The following is a 20386-nucleotide window of genomic DNA, read 5'->3' as shown; positions in this document are numbered from 1 at the left end:
CAAGATGAAGCTTCCATTATGAGAAGGAATGTTTTTCTTTTTAGAATATTTTAAAATAACACATAAAAGAGCATATAATATATACATGTGTGTGACAGAGATAGCAATTTTTATTACTTAATGTAAAATTTTCAATTTCTAACTACAAGTCTAAACTACTGGGGATAAAAGACCACAGTTAAATGAATTTTTTAATTGTAACACAATCTTGACTTCCATCTTGTTTGACACTAGAAAGTTAATTTCTGCATAGTTGGGAGATGGAGTTTATCTCATCACAGAATTATGTTGTTAGTTGCATTCAACAGAGACATGATTTTATTTTGCAGGAATAGTATATGATACTAATTTATAATGCATCAACAATATCACACATTAACCTGTCTAAGCCATGGCAGTCCTCAACATCATCTGATTTCTGTTCCATTTCTGAAACATCCATTAGTTCTGTGGGCACTAAAAGTTTGCAGTCTAAATCTGCAGAATCAGGAAGACTGGACTGAGTATTTTGAAGAATATCCATCACTTTATCCAATTGCTTTTGAAAGCGTTCTGTGGTTTCCATACGTTGCCGTTTTTGCACTTCTAGCATTACTCGTAATGTTTCCCGTGCCTGGTGGGGACGAAATTCATTAATCAGATGGTGAATATGAATAAACAAAAGATTTATGTCATCTTTTTTCTCTTCACGTTTGGGTGTATCAGGACACCGAATCAAAATATCTAGCAGATCAAGAAAGTTAACTAAAATGGAATGGTTTAATTTCTTGAGCTCTCGTTTATGATCATAATTTTGAGGATATAGACGTCTAATACCCTGGCTCTCAAGTGGCCTAATAATTTGATCATCTGTGTGAAACTGTACTCCAAACATGGAGTATGAGTCCATAATTGGTTTGGGGGGAGATGGAGCTCTCCCTTTTTGAATGTTGTCATCTGTGTATAAATTGACATACTGCATAGGTGGAAGAGGCAACGAACTCACTTGAGTTGCTTCTGACATCGTGATAATTTTAAGCTGCCTCTATATAAGTTATTTAGCTCCTAATTCTCTAATTATATGCATAAGCTGATGTCTTGAGAGAAAGATTAGCTCTTCTTATATAAAACAGATGTTTCCTAGAAAAAAAAAATTAAATATATAGTAGTGTTACAAAATATATTCTATAAATATACTTTTACTTATAAGCAAAAATATTAATTGGCATGACATAGTATTAGTAGTGTCAAATGATGCAAGAAAGCAACTTATGAAGCATAAAAAAAAAAACAAACAAAAACAAAAGCTTTCCTAAAATCCAAGTACAGGTAACCCCCATATAACACGGTAGTTAGGTTCCCATAAAATCTCGTGTAGTGCGAAACAGTGTTATATGGGACTAAGAACCAGTACAAAAAGCTAACAAAAATACATAATTTTATAACTATTGGAAATTTAATTTTTATAAAAATAGTAATAACTGAACAAATACCTTAAAAACTGTGATACATATATGTCAGATAATGTACATTCATTTAATTTTCTGCCTCTTCCCTGCTGCTAAGTACAATCAAACGAGAACGTTTTCTCTGTTGCAGAATATCTTCACCTTCTGAACTTTCATGTGCAGCATCTAGATTTCGTGTATCATCTGTTTTCCTTAAAAAAATTAGTAATCTGGGTTTGTTTGCTTTTGCTTGATAAATCGTTGTAAGTTGCATGGTATGGAGCTAAGCATTTTTGAAGCTCCCTTTTGCAATATGTGTTCCTCTCAGCAGAAGATTCTGCATTCAGAAACTAAGATTCTAACTGCTTGGCTAAGTTTATGGCTTCCCATATGCTTTTTAGTGTAAAATTTGGAACTTCAGAATTTTAATCTGCACTACCATCCACTGAATTGATTTGGTTTACCTCCGATGCCATTTCCACCAAATCTGCTTTGCCAGCCTCTTTTCTACCAGTAATTCTTGAACATCGTCAGTAGTCATATCATCAAACCTTCTTAGCAATGTCTACTATCACATCGATTCCGTTTTCTGCCGGTTCAACCATATTTCCTGAATGAACTGACTCTGGCCATACATTTTTCCAAACATGGTTTTAATGTTGACGGTTTTATAAAACCATCGTTATAAAAGAAATAAATTTCTCTGAGTGATAAAGTTATGATTCCGATACAGACCACAATTGAGAAATGTTTCCATCACTTCAATAGATTCGGAATCAATTTTTTCCAAAATCCATTGTAAATTTTCTGATGTTATGAGTTTTAATGATAGATATAATACCTTGATCTAATGGCTGAATTAAAGAAGTTGTATTAGGTGGTAGGAACAGTACTTAGTTTCCCCTTTGTGAATTGGGAAAACATTTTTGATGACTTAATCTTTTGGATGGCCTGGAGCGTTATCCAATAGTAATAAAACTTTTACCAGATTTTTCCACTTTAAATAGTTTTCCATAGCTGGCACAAAACAAATTTTGAAATCATTCTTTTAATCAATCGGCAGTTACCAAAATTATGTCTAAATTCCTTAGGCATAATTTAGGGCTGGAATTTAATTTCCAACAAAGAAATTATTCCAATACAGTTCTTAAGAACAAAGTTTAGTAATGCTTTGAAGCCATAATTATTATTTTTTTTGTGGTCTCAGACAAGCAAAAGTTCAATAGCACAGAACCTAACACAGGGATTTACGAACAAAATAAAATATGGGGGATTTCCCAATAATTTTTTTTCATAACGACTAGTGAGTCAACAGCGGGCATTCACACAAAAAAAGAATCCAAATGTTGAAAAATTGCATCCAACATAATAGTAGCGTTTTTCTCTGCATAAATGCTCAAAAATAGTGCTTTCTGAAATTCTCTAACTGTGTTGTGCGAGGATTGCTGCAATTTATCAATCATGTTAGACGAAACTGTGTTATATGGGGGTTGCCTGTATATGATATCAAAATTATTTTTTGCTTCCAGTTCCTTTGTGACTACATCATAGTATCCAATCAAATTGGTCAGCCAGAACATCGCCTCTACAAACCCATGCTGAGTCTGAAGTACAACTGCAGTCTTGTCTAGATGATCTTGCAGAGCTGCTTTAACCAGTGACTCCATTATTTTCTCCAGAACAGAAGTTAAACTAACACATCTGTAATTATTCTTGTCACCTTTTGATCCCCCTTTGTGAATTGGGGGAACATCTGAACATCTCCAGTCCATGGGGACCTCCCCTGAGTCCAAGGATGCCCTCATAATCATGGCTCAAGGGCCGCTTACTTCCTTTGCTGCCTCCTTTAATATAACTGATAAATCCCATCCACCCCAGGTGCTTCCCTTATATTTTAACTTCAGCAATTTCTCCTCCACTTTGATCCCAGTTATTACAAAATCATTTAGCTCCCTGCCAAATTTTGATAAATTTCTGGCATTCCCTCCCTGAATAACTCCTCATGTATGAATGTAGATGCAAAATACTCATTCAGTTACCTGATCAGAATCATCAACAATCAAAACATTGATATCAAATGGACCAATCTGATTCATCCTCTTCTTTCTAGAGTTTACATAAGTAAAGCACTCTTTACTGTTTTTTCTTTGCATCCTTTGCTAAAGATTTCTTGTACTCTGCCTCTGCTTGCCTAACCTCCTTTGTCACTTGATTACAGACTATCTTATATCTACCATAGGCATCTGTGTCTCCTGATAATTTATATGCATCCAATGTATTTTTCCTCTCTGTCATGAGTCATTAGTTCATCAGACATCCACCAGTTCAGCATTATGGCAGACTAGCGGGGCCCTTGCCCGGGGTGCCAAAAACAGAAGGACAATGGGGCAAAATATACAAATATCCTTAGCAAAGGGTGCCAAAAAATCATTCTGCTGCGTGGAAATATCTTGGTCTGGCACCGACATCCATTTAGGCCTAAACCTTGAACAGTATGTCTTAGTTGGTATGAAAAGCCTAGTTGCTTCCAAGATTAATTCCCTGAATGCTTCCCATTTAGAATTTGCTGTTGGTAACATCATCAGTTGGTTCCACTGTATAGAATTTAAAAACTGTCTGTGACAACTGTAGTCACCTTTACAAAAGCAAAAACCCTTCCCATTACCCCATACAGTTAATCAACACAGATATTATGGAAAACAGTGTGTAATAGCTTTAAAAAATGAATTCTTTTACTTGGCTTTATACTTTGCCATTATTTTAAACCATACTGTATTCAGTTTAACATTTTGTATAACAGTCCTCCTGATTACTTCTCTATCCTTCCACTCCTGCTGGATAGGACACTTTAGAGTACTTAAATTTGTAAAATATTTTCATATTTGCAGGGTAAAACATATACACCTGTGCTGTAATTTCTGTATTATATTCTTAATTACAAACTCCATAATTTTCTTTGGGGGTAGAAGTCAAATTTATAGGTTTACAGTTACACATTTCATTGTTCATTCATACAAATGTGAATACATTTGCATATCTCCAATTTATAGGAACTTGGTTTGAATCCACTGACTTCATCATTATAGATGAAAGTTTGATGATCCCTTTTGCTGCTTCTTTTATCATTAGGAATAGAATCCTTTAATTTCCTTTCCTTACAGTATTTTCTCCGCTATCATAAAATAATTTAGACTATTAGTATTCTTAGGTCTAAAAGCTTCTTAACATGCTAGGAGTTTGGTAAATAAATTTGACGAATTTGAGATATTGCTCAAAACATCAAAGGCAGATATTGTTCGGATATCAGAGACGTGGTGTCACACAGATATAAGGAATGCAGAACTGGAATTTGGGGAGTACAATGTGTACAGTAAGGGTAGACAGGATAGGAAGGGAGGAGGGGTTATGCTATTAGTTAAGAAACACAAAATCAAAGGAAGTGAAGCCAGTTGACATCACTGGACAGTGCAGTGTTGAGTCAGTTTGGTGCGACATAAGCATTTGGAGATCAAAATTGAGAGGAGTTTGTTATAGGCCTAATGACTCATAAGTATAATAAGAAACTGTACAGGGAAATAAGAGTGGGCCAGTAAATCAGAGAGTCTTAATAATAGGGGATTTTAATTTCCCAGATATTGACTGGAATTTGTGGATTTATTGGATGATTGTTTTCTACATCAGCATGTTCGGGAGGCAACTAGAGGGAGTAATACTCTTGATCTGATTATCAGTAGTGATTCTTCATGCATTAAGAATCTGCAGATAAAGGAATCACTAGGTGGCAGTGATCACAGTGTGCTGAAGTGGGATTGACTCAAAGAGGTAACTACCATCAAGGGTAAACGGAAGGGTTTTTGCTTTCGTGAAGGTGACTACGGAGGTCTGAGACAGTATTAAATTCTACACAGTGGGAACAACTGATGATGTTACCAACAGCAAATTCAAAATGGGAAGCATTCAAAGAATTTATATTGGAAGCTACTAGGCTCTACATACCAACTAAGAAATATTGTTCTAGGTTTAGGCCTAAATGGATGTCAGATGAACTAATGAGACATATTTCAGAGAAGAAAAATGCATGGGATATATATAAATTAATGGGTGACATGAAAGCCTATGATAGATATAAGCTGGTCTGTAACCAAGTCACAAAGGAGATTAGGCAGCCAAAAAAAAAGGCAGATTATGAGAAATCTTTGGCAAAGGATGCAAAGAAAAACAGCAAAGAGTTCTTTAACTATGGAAACTCTAGAAGGAAAGGGATGAATCAGATTGATCCACTGGATGTTGATGGTTCAACTGTTGATGATCCTGTCAGGTGGCTAACAAACTAAATGAGTATTTTGCATCTACATTCACACATGAGTTATTCAGAGAGGGGAATGCCAGAGGCGAGTTAAACTCTGGCAGTGAGCTAGATGATGTAATAACTGAGAGGAAAGTGGAGGAGAAATTGTTGAAGATAAACATAAAAAAGGCACCTGGGGTGGATGGGATCTATCCAGTTATATTAAAGGAGGCAGGAAAGGAAGTAGGCAAACCCTTAGCCATAATTATGAGAGCTTCCTTGGACTCAGGGGAGGTACCAATGGACTGGAGATGTGCAAATGTGACCCCAATTCACAAAGGAGGATCAAAGGGCAACACAAGTAATTATAGACCTGTTAGTTTAATTTCTGTTCCAGGAAAATTAATGAAGACACTGGTTAAAGAAGCACCGCAGGATCATCTAGACGAGACTTCAGTTATAGCTCGGACACAGCATGGTTTTGTTAAGGGAAAGACTTGCCTGACCAATTTGATTGGATACTATGATGTAGTCACAAAGGAACTGGATGCAAAGAATAATTTTGATATCATATATTTGGATCTTAGAAAGGCTTTTGATACTATTGCACATGGAAGACTGCTGAACAAATCAGAGCAGTGTGGCATTGGAGGTAAACTGCTTCTACGGATAAAGGGATGGTTGAGTGGGAGAAGACAGAGTGGTAATCAATGGACACTGCTCATCGTGGACTAATGTTATTAGTGGAGTCCCTCAGGATTCAATGTTGGGTCCATTGTTGTTTTCTGTATTTATAAATGATACTGATGATGGTATATCAAGCTTAATGTCCAAGTTTGCAGATGATACGAAGGTTGGCAGGGTTGTTAAGGACACTAATGACAGTATACTGCTGCAACAGGATCTAGAAAAGTTGAGCAGATGGGCTGAGAGATGGCAAATGAAGTTTAACATTGACAAATGTAAAGTACTGCATATGGGAAGCAGTAACCCCAAAGTAATGTATCAACTCTGTGGTACTACACTGACATTGGTAGAGAACGAAAAGGACCTGGGGGATAATTGTGCAGACAGATATGAAGTTTTCTGAGCAGTGCAGACGGTTAATTGCTGGGGGATAATTGTGCAGACAGATATGAAGTTTTCTGAGCAGTGCAGACGGTTGCAAGAGAAGCTCATGGTGTCTTGTCAATGATATATAGGAATTTTTCTAGCAGTGATAAGGAGGTGATTATACCCTTGTATAAGGCAATGGTCAGGCCAAACCTCGAGTACTGTATACAGGTCTGGAGGCCTCATTTTAAGAAGGATGCAGAGCTGTTGGAACAAGTACAGAGAAGGGCAACAAGATTAGTGAATGGAACAAAGGGTTGCTATTACAAAGAAAGGCTTAAATTTTGTAAATTACAGTGTCTGGAGACTAAGCACCTGCGAGGTGATCTGATTGAGGTGTATAAAGCCTTGAATGGTTTGAGCATGCTCAATGCTGATGGGATTCTTCCTTTTGCTCAGAATAATCACCTGAGAGGGCATAAATTCAAATTGAGGAAAGACAGATGTAGGATAGATGCGTAGAAGTTTGCCTTTATCCAGCTGGTAGTTGGTTGATGGAACAGACTTCCATCCTTTGTTGTGGAAGTTGATAGCCTAAATAAATTTAAGGCTGAGCTGGACAGGTATTTGGAACGAACGGAAGGGTGAAATGGGAGCGTTCTTTTTTTTTTTTTGGCTGATGCTGCATAAGCTTGCTTATTAATGCTAATGTAAATGTAGATGCAAAATATTTATTCAGATTTCAGAAATCTTTTTAGAATAATCAATACTGTTACCTTAAGTATCATGAAGTGGGCCAGTATAGTCCATTTTTTTTTCCTTATAACATTCACAAGTAAGTAAAAAATTCTTTGCTGTTGTTCCTTACATGCTTGAACATAAAATGCTCAATCTGTCCCTTGGTCTGTCTTACCCCTTGAGTAACTTTATTATAGACTAATTTATACTTATTGCAGGATTCCCTGATAATTTATAATCACGTTAGAAAAATCAACCCCAGGTACTCACATCTGGTATGGGCTTGGCACACCCAGGGTCCTGGGTGTGCTGGATATCATCATTCTTCCCTTCTACTTCCTTCTCTCTCTGAGTAACTTTGGAAATTTTTTTTAAGTTGGTGCAGCATAAGCCTCAGGCTTCCTTGCACTACATGGCTAGTAATAATAATAATAATAATAATAATAATAATAAATTGTTCTTCTTGGCCACTAGGATCATCAGTTCTTTGATCTAAACCTTGAAAAACATCTCTTTTGTTGGTACAAGAAGTTTAATAACGTCCCACCTAGCATTTTTATTTGTTAATGATACCAGTTGGTCTGCCACTGAAAAGAATCGAAAAGGCCACTTTAATAATTCCATTTACGAAAACCAAATCCCTTCCCCTCAACAACATTAATACACTGATCTAACTAATCCTGCTAGTGGTTCGTTTATTTGAAAATTCGAATATTTGATGGATCCTTGCTGATGCCCAAATAAAGAATATTGCTTTTCCTTCTGGCATTTCTAACATATTGATACAGAAAGTTCTGCTACTAAGTGACTAACCCACAAGTTCAGTTAATACAAGAAAAATTAAAATCCCACATACAATGCATTGATCTGCTAGACCACGCTATCTGTATATATATATATATATTAATTTTTAGATGTTTAATTAATTGATATTTAAATTGATACTGATATTAACGGATAATTAAAGATAATTTGATATTTAATTAATTCTCACGAGTTATTTCAGTTTAGTTAACAGTTCGGATACCAAATCTACCACCACTACAATTTTATTTTTTTAGAAATATTTGATTACATAATGCAAACAAGTCTACGTAAATATTGTATTCTATATTTTTATGCCACTTCGAATTTCTGGTTGTGACTTCGAAACTCCGGTTTGATTGTATTTCACTAATGTCCTATCTTTTAGCAGAGTAACGGGAATGCACCGAGTTACGATATGTTTTACAATATTGCAAAAAATACTTACCCACGAAACTCCTAATTACTTTTATAATTGGGGAATGCTGTTAATTTTAATTTAATTACATTTCATTCACATATTTACAACTTATTCATATTTTATGATAGAGTAAAATACTGGCACTATAAACGTGCTGGAGCAACGTCACACATTTACTTCTTCCACAACATGAAGAATTTTTGAAATATATCCAATAAGAGTGTTTCTTTAGCACCTTAAGCCTACATCACGAAGAAAGTATCTGCCACTAGGGGCATTAGCGAGCTTGAGTTCCTTTTCCGGTTCGTGATTTTGGTAAGCTGAAAGGAATACCACATAAAAACGTGTATGCTTGAAATAATTTTGAGAAAAGGTAAAATTGTTTGATTATTGTTGTATTTTAACACTTTAAAATTTTGCAGGTAATATACAGCACCATTAAATAGCAACAGCACTAAATTCTTCAGAAGGCCAGGCGTAGTTTTTAAAGAACAAGATTGTTTACTTTAGCCTTCGAAGATTTGATGTTAGCCTGTAAGGGTTATTTTATAAAAGAGTTGTAATGCTTTAATGTTTAAGAGTATGAGTAATTGTAGCTGAGAAAACGCTCATTGCGCGTGCAGACAGCATTATTTATGTATATAAGGAATATAACCATGTAAGATGCCTGTTGGTTTTATCATATTGAATGCGAAAATTTAGCGATTCATTGAGGTGTTAATAACTAGCAATAGTAGGCCCATAATTTTCTCACTTTCACGTCAGAATTATGTACCATGAAAGATGTAACATGCACATTTTAGCACAACTCACTTTTCTAGCATTGTAGTATATTGAGAGAAGTTGATATAATTAGCGGTCTGAATGATGCCCCCAGTGACGTGAGTAAAGAATAAGCCCGTATCAGTATTAAGCCAGTCATTAACTTAGTTGTAATCCAGATTAATCGTAAAATGAGATGTGGTATTTTACTCAAAATATGGAAATGGAAAATATTCTTCATCATGTTGAGCTTATAGCCATGTATACAGATGTATTATACTTTTGTGTCATGATAACAATTATTTGGGCATTACCAAATTAAAACATAGATAGTAGCCCCTTGCACTTTTCATACACAGAGACCGAAACCAGCGTAATGTTATGAGTGGAGTACCACAGGGTTTGGTGTTGGTTTGGCTTTCTTGCATCACATGCCACTACTACTACTACCTTTTATTATATTTAATAGTTATTAATGATAATGATGTCTAAGTTTGCTGATGATACAAAGGTGGGGGTTGTTAATAACATTAATCATATTTTATTATTGTTTGAAATTTTTGTATTCCTAATTGTTGTAAATCAATAAAACTTGCAATAAATATATGCACACATTCTTGGTTTTGTGTTTTTTTTTTTTTTTTTTTTTTTTTTGCAAGCCAGTTGTTAAAATTTACCAGCACATGACTGGTAGCACCAAACTTAGGGTACTTAATTAGGAAAAAAAAGTCTTTGTAGTGGTATTTGTACACTTTGACATTAAGTTCTCTGAACAGTGCAAGACAGGCTGCTAGAAGCACATGGGGGTTTTGTCAGTTCTACAGGGAAAAAGATAATTATCATATTGCATAAAGCAGTGTAAAAGAAAGAAAAATTAGATTCGGCATGTACTGAGAGGAGAATTTGTTAAGAGATGTAATTGAAGGGAAAATGATGGGCAAGGGACCAAGAGGAAGAAGAATTGGAATGCTGGATGATTTGATAGAGGCTGATGGGTATTGTGGGCTGAAGGAAAGCGTTAAAGACAAGGAGAGATAGAGATGCAATTGAGTTCTAGTTGTCATGGACCTGCCATGTGGTAGAGAACTTGTAATAAAACAATGTTTAGGCTGCATCTTGAATACTGCATACCGGCGGAAACCTAATTTTAGAAAAGATATAGATCTGCTGGATAGGGCACAGAGAAGAATAACAAGATTAGTTGGGAATAAAAAAGGATTTTCTTACCAAGAAAGACTGGGGTTCTGTAAATTGTATCATATAGAAACTGTGCAGTAACTTAATTGTAGTTTATAAGGTTTTAAAAGAGTGAAGCAAACTAAGTTCTGATTTCATTTGTATCCTCTTTCTTATATAATACACATATAAGGGGACATAAATTGGTAAAGGATGGTTGCAGAGTAGATGTATACAAAAATTCTCGTTCAACCAGACAATAATTGATTCTTGGAATAAAAACTTCCACCTAGCGTTTTTGTGTAAGTGTATAGTTTGATTAAATTTAAAGAATATTTGGAAAAGTTATTAGAAGGAATGGGCAACTGAAATGGATAAAAAGGTTTTTTTTTTTTTTTTTTTCTGCTTGTGCTGTTTAAGCTTTACATAATTTTTTTCAGTACTAGTTACTTCTAATCACCATTTTGCAAATCATTGTTTGTTTACAATATTTTTTTGGATGGGAGGCAAAAAATTTGTGTTGGTGGAAAACACTGTTATAAAAGCCTGTGTCTGTCCATCGAACAGTCTGGGAAGAATATATGAACTAGTATCTAAAATTCAAGGAGAATATCTAAAAGGTAATAGTAATGAAGTAACAGTTAAATCCAAAGTACTTTATCTTTTGTCCTTCTTCCAATGCTTATAACATTGGATATGTGCAGTACTCACATGCCTTATTTCTGTTTGAGGATCCCTATTGTGATTTGGGCAGTAAGGACAAGGTAACTCATTCCTCAGTGCGAACACAAAGCAATTATAACCACACACACACACAGTCAGAACAAATGCTCTCATTTAAAATGCAATTCATGTTTATGATTTCAGAATCACAGTATACATCTTATAAGCTGTTGTTATAAAACAAAATGTAAGTTGATTTTTGCTTAATTTTTTTTTTTTTAAATTGGAAAAAAAATCATGTCTATCCACTATACCCCCCCCACCTCAATTTTATTTTGATACGTATGAAAATAGATACAATTTTCTCTAATGTTAACTGGAGTGTACAAATATTACCCATCCAGCAGCCGTAATTCATCCTCCCCAAAGGTTAGGTGGAACTTTAAATTACAGGTAATATATCTGCCATCAACAGCATATTATAATTTGACTCTTTGTACCTGTTGTGAGTGCTTTTCTTAAAATTGCTTTTTCTCTTTCTTTTTTTTTTGAGGGTGGTGGTTGCAGAGGAAAAATGAAAAACTGGTAATGGCGTCCTCACATTGTGTGAAAGTGTGTAAATGGATGTAATAGAAGAAAGGAAAAAATGCATACTGCATGAGAAAATAATTAAAACTGGGATAATTAATGCAAATCTTAATCAATAAAACACTTTTCAATTCAACAAAAAAAGTTAAAAATAAAATTTTTATAATTAAAAAAAAAAATGGTATCTGAATGAAAATGGTTGTTGCTTTTAGAGGTAATCAGCAAAGGGTTAAGGATGGAAAAAGGCTTTGATTCCTTATATTGTTTCAAAAAAACTGCTTCTCTAATACAGGAAATCATATGAATTACTGGTTGTAATGTTATAAGTTGTCATAGTTACTGTGCAGCTATGAATTGTCATTTGATTTTAATCCTACTGTATCATAAATTATTACTAATAGCTCTAAGCTAAAAAAAAAAAAAAAAAGTTATCTACTCCAAAATGTGATCCATAAAGATCACATGACTGCTGAAGTCTTCATACTTATGACTGTATAGCCAAGCTTGTTCCAGTATTGTATGTCAGTTTAATATACTGTATATGCTGATTTTGTTTCAGTATATATTTGTTGAATGTTGATACTGCTGTCAGTACGTATGTCCCCTGTAACCCATGCTTCCTTTCATATACTTTCCTGTAATGACGTAGTCTCTCAATAATCTAGTCTAATGTAAAAAATAAACTCAAAAATTGTACAGTTGCTTTCTTCTGAAACAAACTTGTGTACTTATTAATGAGATTTTATATGGACTTTGCAACATGCTTTCTTTCCTCATTGATAAAAATAACTTAATATGTTGGTAAAATCTTATGATTCCATTGCTCATCAGAAATTATTGCAGAGTTTATCCTTTAATCATAGCTGTGAAATAATTCTAATTCCTGAGGATGCTAGTACTAAAAAAACACAACAATACAATTAGTTTTGAAGGGAAATATAATATGCTATGGAGGCATGAAGATGGTGAATCCATTACTTCTCTTGCATGTGCTCTGGTATTTTTCTGCATCCACAGTACTTTTTTTGCACCATACTAAAAGAATTATGCCATCACTACTGAATTACAGAATGGTTCTGCACCTATAAAAGCAACTGTTATTCCTAAGAGATGTTCTCATTCATTAGCTGAGGTAGAAAAGGCTAAAAGGCTTTATAGACACTTGAAGAGGGGTAAAAGAGAAGAAAATTTTGTTGCAAACAATGGGTGGTTCAGCTGATTTAAACTTTGTGCGGATTTGTATAATGTAGAAGTGAGTGGTGATGTTATTAGTGTTGATACAATGGCAGCAGAGGAGTTTCCAAAAGTTCTAGCTAAAGTAATTAAGGAAGGTGATTGTACAAGTAGGGCATTGCCTCAGACTGTATGTAGCACTGAGAAAACTGAGTTTGCCATTAAGTGTATATTTCTTAATATTTTGGAGACCCTTCATCTTGAGTCTTGGTATTGCACCAAACACTTTAAATAAAAATACATTACTATTTATTTAGTTCTGAGCCAGGCATGTGGGATCTTGAAGACCTTGTACGACCTTCAGTGATGTTGTGCACTTTGTCTGCTCAGTTTGCACAGCTGAAACTCTCAGTACCTTTCAATGAAAATGTTTCTTTGATTTTGACTTTGAAATTTCCAGTAATTTTTGTTAGCTATCATGCAAAAAGTACAAATGTAGGGGGGCCAAATTAAGCCTCTTCTTGAAAATAAGACTTTGCAAATAGAATGACCACTAGGTGGCAATGGTCATAGTGTATTGATGTGGGCTTTACTTAAAGATGTAACTACCATTAAGGGCAAAGGAAAGGGCTTTTGTAAAGGTGACTACAGTAGTCTTGAACAGTTTTTAAATTCTATTCAGGGGACCAACTGATGATGTTACCAACAGCAGTTTATAAATGGGAAGCATTCAGGGAAGTAATCATAGAAGCTATAAGGCTTTTTATACCAACTAAGAAATTTTGTTCAAATCTTAGACCTAAATGGATATCAAATGAACTGATGACACTTGTGGCAGAGAAGAAAAATGCATGAATGCATTAGGTGATACAGAAACCTATAGTAGATATCAATTAATCTGCAATAAATTCACAAAGAAGGTTAGGCAAGCCAAGGCAGATTATGAGAAGTCTTTGGCAAAGGATACAAAGAAAAACAGCACAGCAAAGACTTCTTTACAATGTAAACACTGGAAGGAAGGGGATGAATCACATTGGTCTGCTGTATATCAGTGGTTTAACTGATAATGATTCTGCTCAGGTTGCTGACAAACTGAATAGGTATTTTGCATCATTCATACATGAGGAATTCTTCAGAGAATTGAAATTTAGGAAGAATGGTTAGAAATTCAAATTTTAACAAGGAGCTAAATGAAACAATAATAACAGTGGAAAATGAAATACAATGAATAGGAATGGAAAATGAAAAAGACCTTGGGGACATTTGTACAGTCAAATATATCATTGACAAAACCTCATGAGCTACAGGAATTTTGCTATCCGGAATAGGAGGAGTAGATTATCCCATTGTACAGGGCAGTAAGTAGGCCACATCTTGAGTACTTCATACAAGTCTGGAGGCCTCATTTTAGGAAGGATATAGACCTGCTGGAACAGGTGCAGAGAAGGGCAATGAAATTAGTGAAGGAACAAAAGGGTGCGCTCTTACTAAGAAAGGCATTGCAAATTGCAGGGTCTAGACACCAAATTGCAGGACTAAACACCTGCAGTGTGACTTGATTGTTTAAGGCTTTGAATGGATTGAGCAAGCTCAATGTGACATCATCTCCTTTCTCTTACTTCTATGACCAAGAGTTCTACTTGTGATCAAGGAACTGGTATAGATTCTGGAATTTGCTGCACTTAATAAAGGTAATTATTGCAATGCAAGAATTTTATATTGTAGTTATTTCTTAATTTTGAGTTATTTCTTACCAATTTTTAATTGATGGGGTACCTTTTTTTATCCCATTAAGTGAGTGCATGTGTGAGGAATAGAAAATCACTGGTGCATCTGGTTGTGGGTTAAAATGTATGTAATTCCATACCTGTTTGACTCTTTTTGGGTCTCCGTCTTAAGGAAGAAGGCATTGTGAATGAGGGACTCATTGAACCAGTGCTGAGATGCTTGATGATGTAAAAGTTTTAAAAGCTCAAATGAATTTAGGGCCATGGCCTCATGATATGAAAGAGCTATAAAACATAATTGTACAAACACAACATAGCCTCATTCTGTATGTAGCATCGAGCAAACTAAGTTTGCTACTAAGTGCATTGAGCTCAAATTTGCTTAACTTAAAAATGAGTGGCATAGCTGTAAGTTTTTTTTTATTTTGTTGATCATTGATATAGTGCTCCCATCATCCCCCACATTTGAATGAATTGCAACTCAACATCAGAGTTGTGTTGTTTATGCCTTCAAACATAACCTCAGGGCATACTATTTATACAGAACATTTGCTCAAGCTCTATGAGCCATAGACAGGGATGGCATATCTGGAAGGCTACATCCATGATGCATCTATGCACCCCACTAGCATTTAAATGTTAGTATTTTTCTAAGAATTTTTTATAAGTAAGAGTACTTTTATTTTTCAATAAATATTTTTGAAAAATAAAGTTCATTTTGATTTTTTTAAAATTCCTAGTAATTATTAATAATAGGCCTCTGTCTGCTAGTGAAATTGTCACCTGCTGGAAGAGTCCTTTCTAGGTTATAATTGTGATTAATTTTATCTTCTGAAGCTTAAAAGTTCTGCTGATGAAGATTGCCATCTTCACATCAACCATTAAATCAGTTTTATTCAGAGGAACATGCTAATGGCAAAGAAGATTTTTCTATTTCAGCTGCCCAGTTCAACAACAAAGATATCCTTGAAAGTGATGTAGAAGGTGCATTAAAACTGCATTCCACGTAATGTATTTAGAAATGGATTTTTTTATTGTAAATAGTACAAATGAGAAAACAGAAGAAATGAAAAGCTAATACAAGGTACCATCTTATACAAAAGGAGTTGACATAATTGAAGTGAAAGCAGTTAAAAGTTTTTTGTACTTCTCAGGAATCATGGAATCTGTTTGGATAAGGAAGATGTTACCAGTCTTTTTGTTTCAGATAGCATAGAAAGAAATATTTTTGTGTCACTATGTTTGTTATGAGATTTTTGTTCATTCTTTTCTGGCTCAGATTGATTATGCTTCTATCACCAGCCAGAGATCCCATAGCAATTCAAGCCCATCATAATCCAGTAGGTGGTTCATCCCTTTTCATTTTATTTATTTTTTTCTTTTTTAAAAGATTTTTCTTATCATTCCAAACTGTGAGTAATCAAATCTTTGTTCTGATCACAAAATAAAATTCATATGGAAGTTTTCAAAAATTTTTCTAATGTTAACAAAATAACAAAATATTAAGTATATTCCTAAGATGATTTGCATAAACTTGGCAAAATACATGTATATTACGCCCTCCTTTTATGCAATGTAAATATAATGTTTATAAAATAAAATTGTGTTTCTTAAATAGTGTACTACCTTGAGTCTGACAGACCTCACCAACAATTAAAACTAGGTTTACATGGGGCCCAAACCATGATCTTTATTCATGAATTCATGCAGTAGTTTGAAATGAATCATGAAAGCATTTACACAAATATAGTGCATCTGTATTTAGTGACACTATCCAAAGATACTGTATGGTATGAGAAAGGCAAAACAAGGTTGTGTCAGTATGCTAGATAATATAGTTTGTATGAACCGTGCATCTGCTGAGGCAAATTAGAAACAAAAGCAATTTAGGTAAAATTTTAATGAGTTAATTTATATGAAGAAAAGAATATTAAAAGTTTTTGCTCTTTCACTGTGAATAAAATCATAAAATACATTTGGATATTACACCCACTACAATAATAATTCCTCTCTTGACAGTATAAACTCCTTTTTAAATTTACAGTTTAATTAATGTATAATAATTATTATATAATATATAATTTATTATAATAAATAAGTTTTAATGTTTTTATGTAATTCATATAATTTGTTCTGGTTCAAACTTTTCAATGTTTAACACTGTTGTAATCATTACTCAATTTTAAATTGGCTGTACAGGAACTCCCCGGCTTACGTGATACTCGACTTACAGAAATTCGACTTCACGTAAGTTTTTGCTGGCTGGTGCAAACTTAAACAAATCTTGGAAACGTATTTTGCATCCTGTAGGAATAAATGGAGGTATCGTGAAAATATCATAATGTGAACCCAATAACACATTGTTTTTTTTTTTTTTTGTAATTCGTTCCAAGTCCTTGGAAGTTGAAAATTTTGCTATATTACTAAGCTATTTATCTCTCTAAAAGGTCATATTTATAATGGAAATTGCACTACCCTTTCATCGTTATCATATGTTCCCGTTATAAGAATCAATTTTGAACGCCTTTGTGATAATTTTCTAAAGCAATTTTCTGGAGGTGATGACCATAAAACCATAAAAACAATTTGCACTTTCCGGTTTATTGGGCTTTTCTGTTAGTGCATCTAATTATAAACAGGTAGTAAACTCGATCTTATTGCATTTGCAATAATACTGATAACTGCAATTGTGTGGGGTTTTACGCTATTATGGTGAAATGTGTTGTTTCCCTTCACTGAAATCTTCAATCATATAAAACACAAATTTTCAGAAACTTCTCTTCATTCCTATTTATGTATTACAATGATGAAGGGAAAGCAATCAACGAAAAGTGCAAGTGGTGGCAGTGCTAGGAAACGAAATAAAATTGATTTAGAAATGAAGGTGAAAATTATTATTATTATTATTATTAGCTATATGGTGCATGGAAGCCTGAGGCTAATGCTGCACCAGCCAAAAAAATTCCCTAGTTACCCTGAGAGAGAGAGAGAGAGTGTGTGTGTGTGTAAAAAGTAGAAGGGAATCACCAAGAAAGAGAAGAATGATGATATCCAGCTCAGGACCCTAAGTGTACACTGCTTCTGTATCATTCTGGAAATCGTAGTGCATATAAGGGCATCAATAAAGCCACCCTACTTGTGCATTTCCGATTGAACCAGAGAGCATGGATAACAGTATCTCTCTTTGAGGATTGGTTTAAATGTTGCTTCATTCCCGAGGTTGAAAAATATTGTAAAGACAATGACGTTCCTTTCAAGATTTTGCTTCTATTAGATAATGCTCCTGGACATCCTACACATCTAGATGATTTCAATTCGAACATGAGAGTCATATTTCTACTGCCAAACATGACTTCACTCATCCAACCTATGGATCAGGGTGTTATTTCGAACTTAAAAGCATATTACAGGTAACCCTCATATAACACAGTAGTCTGATTCCTACAAAATCTCATGTAATGCAAAACTGTGTTATGCGGGACTAAGAACCAGTTAAAGGGCGGGTTACAATCCAAAAGCTAACAAAAATATGCCATTTTTTTATAACTATCGGAAACTTAATTTTTATATTAGTAATAACTTAATATTTTAACATTATTTTTATAATAGTAGTAATTTAAATAGTAATAACTGAACAAATGTCTTACCTTACAAACTGTGATACTTATATGGGAGATAATGTATATTCACTAATTTTCTTTCTCTTCATCGCTGCTGAGCACAATCTCTTCTGCACTTTCTAGATTTTGTGTACCTTCTGCTCTCTTTAAAAGTCACACTCTCTTCTAAGTCACAGTTATTTTTTATGATCTCAAACAAGCATAAGTTCAATAGCACAGAACCTAGCCCAACAAAATACAGTGGACCCCACTTTAAATGATACGTGAAAGTCTGAAGAATATTTTCCAGTTAGCAAAATAAAAATAAATTTACACTTACATACACAGCTTAGTTAATATGTGCTGTTATATGTACATACTAATTGATATTTCTGTTCACTGTCTTTTTTTTGTTGTTGTAAAATTTAAAACAGTAAAAATGATAAGCAATTAATAACAAAGAACATGGCATGCACAAGTTGCAACAAACACGATACAGAATAATGAGTTTCTGAAATTTTATTTATGTTTTTTATATGATTGAATATGTCATGGAAGGGAAATACATTTCACCATAATAACATGAAAACCCACAGAATTCCAGCTATCAGTACTATAGCAAATGCAAGAAGATCGAGTTTACTACCTGTTTATAATTGATTACACTAACAGAAAAGCCCAATAAACCAGAAACTGCAAATTTTTTTTTATTGTTTTATGGTCGTGACCTCCTGAAAAGTATCACATAGGCAATAACGACTAGCAAGTCAACAGTAGGGATTCACAAAAAGGAATGGAAACATTGAAAATTACATCAAACATAATAACAGGGTTTCCCCAGCACAAAAGCTCAAAAATACCGTGTTTGTGAGGTTTGCTGCAATTTCTCAAACTGTGTTAGAGCGAAATCTTGTTGTAGAAGTACTGTGTTGTGCAATTTATCAATCGTGTTAGAGTGAAACCGTGTTGTAGAAGTAGTATTGACGCAATTTATCAATCGTGTTGTAGAAGTAGTACTATGTTATACGGGGGTTGCCTGTATTTATGCACAAAATTTGCTCAGGCATTGTCTGCAGTAGACAATTAGAAAAATCTTACAATATTTACCATGCCATCTCACCATCTTAAACATTAATAAGACCTGGGCAAAAATTACTAAAAGTTGTTTAAATGGTGCATGGAAGAAAACATGCCCACAGCATGTAAAAGGTTTCGAAGAATTTGAAAAAGATGAATCATATGAAGAAGTTACAGATAAGATTGTAAAGGTTGCAGAGCTACTTCTGTTGGAGGTTGATGCCAAAGACATGGAGGAGTTAAAAGAGGAAGAAAAGAAGGAATTATCTAACAAAGAACCTATTGACTTGCAGACAGCGATAGTGAAAGAAGAAAATGCTGACGAAGCTCAGGATGAACCAAATGAGGAGCAGAGATGCTCCATCACCAGAGAGATGGCAGTGGCATTTCGTGAAATTAGATCTGCAATGGCAAGGTTTGAGAAGAAGGATCCTGATAGCGAATGATTCTTAAAAGTTAACAGAGGGGTGAATGATATGCTTGCTTGCTACAAAGAAATCTACGATGAAAAGAAAAAAGCCACTGTCCAGTCATCCATTAATGTGTTCTTTCATAAGGTTGAGTGGCCACCCCTTCTAAATCTCCACAGCCCTCAACTTCCACAGTGGCGTACTTATCAGCCGAAAATGTTGATTCTGGCAACGATGCTCGAGAGGTAAACTTACTGACGTTATGCCTGCCTTCTCTCTTTTTTTGTAATTTTATACTTTTGAAATTTTTTTAAATTGCACGCTTTTGTAATTTTTCCTGCTCATGAGATAAAAAATTGAATAAATACAATGAATAATTCTATTTACATGTTCACCAAACCTTTCTTTTTCGATTCAATCAATTCAGCGAGCACGGTTGTGAGTGCTGCACAAGCATGGGGGAAATTCTGACTTACGCAG

The 20386-nt window shown here is 34.4% G+C and overlaps 1 protein-coding gene across 1 annotated transcript; it reads right to left on the bottom strand.

The window, feature by feature from the left end:
• Positions 1–340: 340 nt before the first annotated feature.
• On the bottom strand, positions 341–1068 carry MED7 (mediator complex subunit 7). The gene has a single exon (XM_090380079.1). The coding sequence runs from the start codon at positions 1001–1003 to the stop codon at positions 350–352; it is 654 nt and encodes a 217-aa protein (XP_090236205.1). The 5' UTR covers positions 1004–1068; the 3' UTR covers positions 341–349.
• Positions 1069–20386: the final 19318 nt, after the last annotated feature.

The sequence above is a fragment of the Mastigoproctus giganteus genome, chromosome 1 (genome assembly GCF_048544385.1).
Source record: "Mastigoproctus giganteus isolate SK-2022 chromosome 1, ASM4854438v1, whole genome shotgun sequence".
Lineage (NCBI taxonomy): Eukaryota > Metazoa > Arthropoda > Arachnida > Uropygi > Thelyphonidae > Mastigoproctus > Mastigoproctus giganteus.
This window is presented reverse-complemented; position numbering and strand designations above follow the sequence as displayed.

Excerpts from the sequence above, each read along its gene's own strand:
- MED7 (XM_090380079.1), bottom strand. The coding sequence starts at position 1,003 with ATGTCAGAAGCAACTCAAGTGAGTTCGTTGCCTCTTCCACCTATGCAG.